This window comes from Brachypodium distachyon, chromosome 1 (assembly GCF_000005505.3).
Source record: "Brachypodium distachyon strain Bd21 chromosome 1, Brachypodium_distachyon_v3.0, whole genome shotgun sequence".
In the NCBI taxonomy this organism is placed as follows: domain Eukaryota; kingdom Viridiplantae; phylum Streptophyta; class Magnoliopsida; order Poales; family Poaceae; genus Brachypodium; species Brachypodium distachyon.
In genome coordinates, this window is record NC_016131.3 from 61,863,402 (window position 1) to 61,870,737 (window position 7,336).

Consider the following 7,336-nt stretch of genomic DNA (forward strand, 5'->3'; position numbering starts at 1 on the left):
ACAGAAGAAAATTACAGCTATTCATCATTTAGAAGTGACAATTTATTAAGCTGCGTGCTGATTTGAAATTTGCAGAGCAAGGTGTTCTTGAGTCTCAAGATCATACATCGAATCATTGATCCATCGTCAAGTCAAAATTTTCACCCACCCCCGTAGAAATTTGTTCGGATTAAGGAGCAACAGAGTTAGAGAGATAATTTGGCCTCAGATTAGCATTAGCACATTGATCTTTGCCATCGGTAACACGGGTAACACTTACCCGATGCGCACAATTGCTACCGAGGCTCACACATCAAAAGCTGTCATCACCGGCCAATGCATCTCAGCTCAACTCTATGAACAGAGAACTATACGAGCCCCCCTTCCAGAAGAAGCAAAAACAAGGATCGTGCAACATGGGTGCGTGAGATTATGCCTCTTTGAAACGATCACGAACAGAAAGGAATCAAAATAACTTCAAAGGAAAAAAGAAGCGGAAATCCCCGAAGAGATGAACTCGGAAGGATCGAAATCCCAAAGGGAATCACAAAGAGAGCCAAATCCGCGAAATGAATGGCGGCTCCTCACGGCGAGATTTTAGGTTAGGGTTCCAACTGCGGCGGAGGCCAGAGGGTGCGTCCAGCTTTATTGCTTCTAGAGGATGGGCTACAAGCAGAGAAAGTTGGGCCCGTGGGCCGAGAAAAATTGAGCCCAGTCTCAACGTTGGCTGAAACCAATCATTAGTCACGAACTCACGACTCACGCCCGGATTGCCTCGCCCCGCCAGGCCGCCAACCACCACAAACGCTCGCCGGCTTCCCCCCACACTCGACACCCCTACTCCCCGCGCATTTCGTCGAGCACGATGGCCGCCCTCCTCCTCTTCTCTCGCCTCCCCGCCACCACGGCCCCCGCCTCCACCTCCGCTCCTCGCCTCACTTCCCAGTTCCTCTCCTTCTCCACCACCACCAAGCCCTGCCGCCGACGAGGCCGTCTCCTCGCGTCCTCCGCGCCGCCTCCGCCCGTGCCCTCCCTGGCCGCGGCCCAGCCCTTCCGCTCCCTGCTCCCCTCCGAGACCACCGTCCTCGTCACCGGCGCCACGGGCTACATCGGCCGCTTCGTCGTCCGCGAGCTGCTCCGCCGCGGGCATCGCGTCCTCGCCGTCGCACGCCCCCGCAGCGGATTGCGCGGCCGAAACTCCCCCGAGGAGGTCGTCGCGGACCTCGCCCCCGCCCGCGTCGTCTTCTCCGACGTCACCGACCCGGCCGCGCTCCTCGCCGACCTCTCCGAGTACGGCCCAGTCCACGCCGCGGTTTGCTGCCTCGCCAGCCGCGGCGGCGGTGTGCAGGACTCGTGGCGCGTCGACTACCGCGCAACGCTCCACACCCTCCAGGCCTCCCGCAGCCTGGGCGCCGCCCACTTCGTCCTCCTCTCGGCGGTCTGCGTCCAGAAGCCGCTACTCGAGTTCCAGCGCGCCAAGCTCAAGTTCGAGGACGAGCTCGCCGCCGAGGCGGCCCGGGACCCCGCCTTCACCTACAGCATCGTCCGCCCCACCGCCTTCTTCAAGAGCCTCGGTGGCCAGGTCGAGACCGTCAAGAAGGGCCAGCCCTACGTCATGTTCGGCGACGGCAAGCTCTGTGCCTGTAAACCCATCAGCGAGGAGGACCTCGCTGCCTTCATAGCAAACTGCATCTTCGACGAGGATAAGGCCAACAAGGTACTCCCAATTGGAGGGCCGGGGAAAGCTCTCACCCCTATGGAGCAAGGGGAGATGCTGTTCAGGCTCCTGGGGCGCGAGCCCAAGTTCATCAAGGTGCCAATTCAGATCATGGATGGTGTCATCTGGGTGCTCGATGGACTGGCCAAGGTGTTCCCTGGCTTGGAGGACGCGGCAGAGTTTGGCAAGATCGGGAGGTACTACGCATCGGAGAGCATGCTGGTGCTGGACCCGGAGACCGGGGAGTATAGCGACGAGAAGACACCGAGCTATGGCACAGACACGCTCGAGCAGTTCTTCGATAAGGTGATAAGGGAAGGAATGGCAGGGCAGGAGCTCGGTGAGCAGACCATCTTCTAAGCCTGTGTGCTTGCCAGTTTCCAGGGCTTGTAAATTCAGGGCGAGAGTGTACAAAGGTGAGGCTTTTACCCTGGTCATGTTTCCAACACAATTAGCTCAACTGTAACATACAAGGCATTGTCTAATTTGAAGGTGGATAAGTTTCGCTATCTGAGATCATTAATAGATCAAGATGATTTACAATTTCATCATCGTTACATAATTCCTGGTATAAACCAGACAGTGTCTCATAGCTGGGGAGTAATGAAAATGTAATCCAGCCATCAATAGTTGCTTCGAAGATTTCATAACCAAATACCATGCATGAAAATGATTTACTCAACCCTACACTAAACAGTGACAAAAAAATCATAAAAACCATGCCAAGATACCATAATGACTATAATTTGCCTGTAAATAGTAACACTGACTTCATAGAGTTCATAGCTTCAAGACTATATACAAAGGTTGCAATAAAACAACTCTCCTCGACATAGCGTAGCCATATGTAGGCGATATACATTATCAAGTTTGTATATGAGCTATCATCTGCCACACTGAAGGCAAACAAAATGTTGACGCCTTTTTGTATTATCTGCACTCTCTCCTAATTAGCGTTCCTCCTTTGGTCCAAGATGCATAATAGTATACTGCAAGATCAAGGGTTAATCTGATTTGCCTTGGCAAAACGCCCCTTGATCCTCAGCCTGCTGTCGGCACGAGCTTTGCGGGACTCATACCGGACCTGTTTGTCGAATCTGCAAATTGAAATACAGTTATGGATGCAGTAATATTTGTGAATCCAAACTGATCCTTACCAAGAAAATTTCATAAAAATACATTTGCCATGCCATAGCCAAAATCTTACCTTCTTGTCCTCCTCTTTTCTTTATAGCGGGAAATGACAATGTCCCGATCAGGGCCAGCAACAACATCAAAGCCACCCCTTTTGGGGAAAGTTTGCATTGACATGCCAATGCCAAGATTGGCCTGCTGGCTGTCATCCCTGGTGCTACCATTGCTCATGCTGGGGCAAAGTTCCGACATCTGAACAAATGATGATAAGCATGCTTCAGCTGATCCAACCGGAGCCTGCTCATGTTCGTACTCGTTCTTGCATACATCATTTAGGGCATGATAATTGCTGTTGTTGTTCCATCCACCATTCTGCGAGCCAGATAAACTAACATGTTAATCGATCGCTCTAGCATGGTAATCTATCACCAAATAAGCACTATATGCAGCAAAACAAAACAACAATAGAAAACTTGTGCAGATTTACTGGTTTTGTGTATGTTCTTCAGAGCTTTTAGCTGTTATACCAGAGAACTGGACAGTCTTCATTTTCATGACTAAGTTTTACTACAGCACCTCTCACATAGTACTACTACTTTCCTTAGAAGGAAGGGCATTAGGATTCTGTTTCCCTGATTCAGTATATCAGTAATTCAGCTATGAATCAGCAGATCCGTAGCAAATCATAGTATTCTTGTACTGCATATTGAAGGTGAATTTGGGAGATTCTTGACTAGAGTATTCTAACGCCAAGAGATGTATACTGAGCTGTACACACTTACACTTCAGAACATATGCCTCATCACCTCGAGATAGTTATGACTAAAATCTTGCTACGAATATCTTTGTCAGATATGATGGAGAATATCTCAATTTCTCTAGTTTCTGCCGTTCAAGCAGAAACGTTGCAGACACTATCAATTGTCTAAGCACAAGTTTCAGTCAACCCCTGTACCAAATGTCTTATTGGTTCATGAGTAATTGCAGTGAAAGATCCACAGTTTATAAACAGCAGAGGAGATTCTGAAGATAGACTGAAGGATGTGGATTTAACCTCATAACCAGGGGTCGGCATGGTTGCAAGAACTTCATGGCTGTTCTCCGTGGCAAAATTTCCACTTCCAGTGATGTGCTCTGACGGCTCCCACGATGGCAACTGATGGGCACCCTGCTCTGCCTCCTCCCGAGGCGCTATCTGCACGGCCCCGCCGTCGGCCTCGGCAAGCTCGCGCAGCTGTCGTATGACCTCCTCGTTCGTCTTTCCGTCCGGCGAGCCCTGGTTCTTTTGCATCAGAAAGATAATTAACAATCAAGCCGAGTCAGGCCGGAAAGATAAAAGCAAAAACAAGGAAATTGGTGAATTTTGCCAGACGGTGGACAGTAAAGTGAGCAGGAGGTACCTTGGGGGACGAGGGCGTGACGAGGGGCTGGAATCCATGGCAGGAAGTGGTGGGCACGATGAGATCCTGGAGGCTGAACACCTGGGGCTCCTCCCAGATGGTCCACCAACCCTGGTCGGCCGGCGGCTTCTCGAAGTCGGGGACCCCGAGGAGCGCGGCGAGGTCGTGGGCCGAGGGCCGGCCCGTGTAGGCCTGGACCGTGCAGCGGTCGTGGAGCGGCGGCTGCTCGCCTTCGCGGTTCCTCCCGAAGTCGCAGTTGGAGCAGAGGAATAAGGCGGTGGCGCCGCTGCGGAAGACGGCCCCGGCGGCGCTGCAGGCGGCGCAGAGCGGGGCGCGCGCATGGCGGGAGCAGACGGCGTTGGCGGCGTGCACGTGGCGGTCGCATGGCAGGCAGAGCCTGGCGCTGTCGGCGCGGCAGTAGACCACGGCGCGGGCGCCGCTGCAGTAGTCGCAGGAGAAGATCGCCTCGTGGGCCGCCGTCTCCGGCCCCTGGCGCTCCTCCTGCTCCATCTGTGCCTGCGGTGCCACTTCTCGATCCTGCCGCTCGTCTTGACCCATCCGATCGGACCAGTCCGTGGGGGAAATAAAGCTTCGTTCCTTGGAGATGAGCTTGTGTGGTTGGTGGCCGGTACTCCTGGTACACTGCTACTGACCCGATAGCTGAAGAAGGAGAAGAAGAAGAGAGGGGAGAGACGGAAGAAGAGGCGAAGGGGATAATGCGTGCATACACCGCTTGGTTGCTTGGGGGAAAAGAAGGTACTAGGAGAGCTAGAAGAAGCGCGAGAGCATGCGTCGTGAATTGCGAAAGAGACGATTCGAAAACGAGGTGTCCGCCTCCGGGTATCTAGAGCGAGCTAGCTAGCTCGGTCCGATATTTCCATACTTGCTCCTGCGTGTGTGTGTGCTGTGAGCTCGGCTACGTGGAGCGGTGCTAGCTTGCCGCGAGGGCTCGTCAGCCTTTGGGCCACTGGGCCATGTGTTGGACCGGGAGTCTCGTCGATCGCGTCGACGTTCGGACAAAAGCGCCCGACGCAGCAGCTTCTCCGTGGTTCGTTCGACGGCGAGTGGGAAAGGGCAGGTGGGGCGCACGGACGCTGGAGGTTTGGCTGAGTTGTCTCACGAGATCTGGGCACGAGCCGACAGCAGATGCGGCCGTTGGCGGAAAGGGATGGCTTGGACGGGTCCGAACGGGACCATGACGTATAGGCTGAGGTAATGCGCTGAGTGCTGTCGCTGCCTCCAGAGTCCAGACTTAACCGGCCCAGGTCCACTCGCGCAGAAGCCCGACCCATCACACGCCCACGTAATTCTTTTTCTTGCCTACCCACCGGTCCACCAGATTCTCCAAATAGAACCTTGCCGGTTCACACGGTCACAGCACCAACAGGCACCATCAGATTCTCCAAATACCCCGAGCAGTTGTCTAAAAAAAAAAACCGTGCGGTGCTATTGCAAAATCAATTATCTATTACTATATATTACTACCTCTGATCCTAAATTCTTGACTCAAATTTGCCTAAATATGGATGTATCTATTATTAAAAAACGTCTAGATAGATAGATGTAATATTTCGACAACAATTTAAGATCGGAGGGAGTACCTCTGTTTCATAATTCTTCTTGAAATCTTACATGTATCTAGACACTTTTTAAGAATAGATACATCCATTTTTGGGCAAATTTGAGACAAGAATTATGAAACGGAGGGGGTATTAAATTACAAACGGTGGTGATGGCGCACGTCCGTAGGTCTTTTCATCAAAATTACGAGCAACATGCCACCGGAAAAAAACCACAAAGGTAGCCCGTGCGCGTGCGTCCGCCCTGATCGATAAAAGCCAAACCCGTCTTAGTAGTGAGAAACAGTATTTTGACGAGAGACAACCTGCTGCATAGAGGTTGGAGAGGGCCAAGTAAATGTAATTTTTGCAACTTAGATGAAACTGTAGATCATTTATTCTTACTTTGTTCTGTTGCTAAGTTTCTTTGGGGGTGGTGAGCTATATGTTTGGTTTCAGCAAAATACCCTCCTCCATGAAGCAAATGTGATTGGATTTATGGTTTTCCACATAGATATAGGAGACTAATTGCTGTTGGTATCTGCTTTAAGTTGGACAATTTGGAAAACAAGAAACGAAACTTGTTTTCAAGGAAATTATCCTAAAGACCCTTCTAATATTGTGTTTCTTTTATGGGGCGGGTCTGCAGAAATCTAGCGAGAAGGAGAAGTTACTTTCAGGGGCACAGCTCTTCTAGTTGGCGCTGGAAGTACTCAGTTCACGACATGGTTATGGTTGGGGCCTGTATCAAAGAAGACTGGGGAATGAAATGATTGACAGTTTCTGTTTCCGTTTTGAGATGCAGACTTCGGGTGGCATGTGATGCCATGTGATCCAACCTGACTACATTTTATTTCCTGTCTTTATGTTGCTGAAGGCCAAGACCTTGAACCTCATAACCGAAACCTCTGTAGTTCGATTTCCTTAATGAAAGCGGGAGCATAGCTCCTTCTAAAAAAAAGCCAAACCCGTCTGTTTCCCCATCTAACAGGTACAAGGTCCATGGTGGGCTTCCCCTGCATTGGCCCAGCAGGCCCAACCCAGCCAGCACGAAACGTTAATCTGTTGGAGAGAAAGCTCTTCTTTTTTTCGGGTGGAGAGAAAGCTCTTTGGATCTATCAATGTTGGCTGTAATAAATTAAAAAAGGAAAAAAAATCAATGCTTACCTGCCGGTCACGTATATGCTTCACAGGGTGAAAAACTGTCAGAAATCCGCCCGCCCGTGTGCGTGCTGCCATCTTGCTGAAAGGGATTAGTTTCTCAATAGGCATTTTTGAGCGAGTGAAGTGTACGCCGACAACGCCTTCCATATTTCCATCTCCGCAAGCTGCAATGGAAAGGTACAAATTTATAACTACAAAGTATAAATCCAGAAAACCTGATTTACTTTCTAATAGCAATGAAGCTTATCTCAAGGAAATACAACAACAATATAATACTCCCTCCGATCCATCTATTCCTAAAAAGCGTCTAAATAAGTGTAATATTTTAACAATTAATATGAATCGGAGGAAATACATGAAGTTAAAGATGACCAGTGCTATAA

General features: G+C 50.5%; 2 protein-coding genes across 3 annotated transcripts; one reads left to right on the forward strand and one right to left on the reverse strand.

Annotated features, from left to right (window-relative positions):
• The first annotated feature begins 746 nt into the window (after positions 1-746).
• On the forward strand, positions 747-6,593 carry LOC100843699 (divinyl chlorophyllide a 8-vinyl-reductase, chloroplastic). 2 transcript variants are annotated; one of them, XM_024462958.1, is made up of 2 exons: positions 747-2,112; positions 6,439-6,593. In XM_024462958.1, the coding sequence occupies exon 1, from the start codon at positions 845-847 to the stop codon at positions 2,054-2,056; it is 1,212 nt and encodes a 403-aa protein (XP_024318726.1). In that variant the 5' UTR covers positions 747-844; the 3' UTR covers positions 2,057-2,112; positions 6,439-6,593. The 2 variants fall into 2 exon arrangements, with proteins under 2 accessions (XP_024318726.1, XP_024318718.1); XM_024462950.1 differs by lacking the exon at positions 6,439-6,593 and adding an exon at positions 3,683-3,862.
• LOC100828160 (zinc finger protein CONSTANS-LIKE 13) lies at positions 2,405-5,079 on the reverse strand. The gene is made up of 4 exons (XM_003561586.4): positions 4,231-5,079; positions 3,885-4,112; positions 2,904-3,202; positions 2,405-2,793 (listed from the first exon to the last, which is right to left on the reverse strand). Exons 1-4 carry the CDS (start codon positions 4,786-4,788, stop codon positions 2,694-2,696), a joined length of 1,185 nt encoding a protein of 394 aa, XP_003561634.2. The 5' UTR covers positions 4,789-5,079; the 3' UTR covers positions 2,405-2,693.
• Positions 6,594-7,336: the final 743 nt, after the last annotated feature.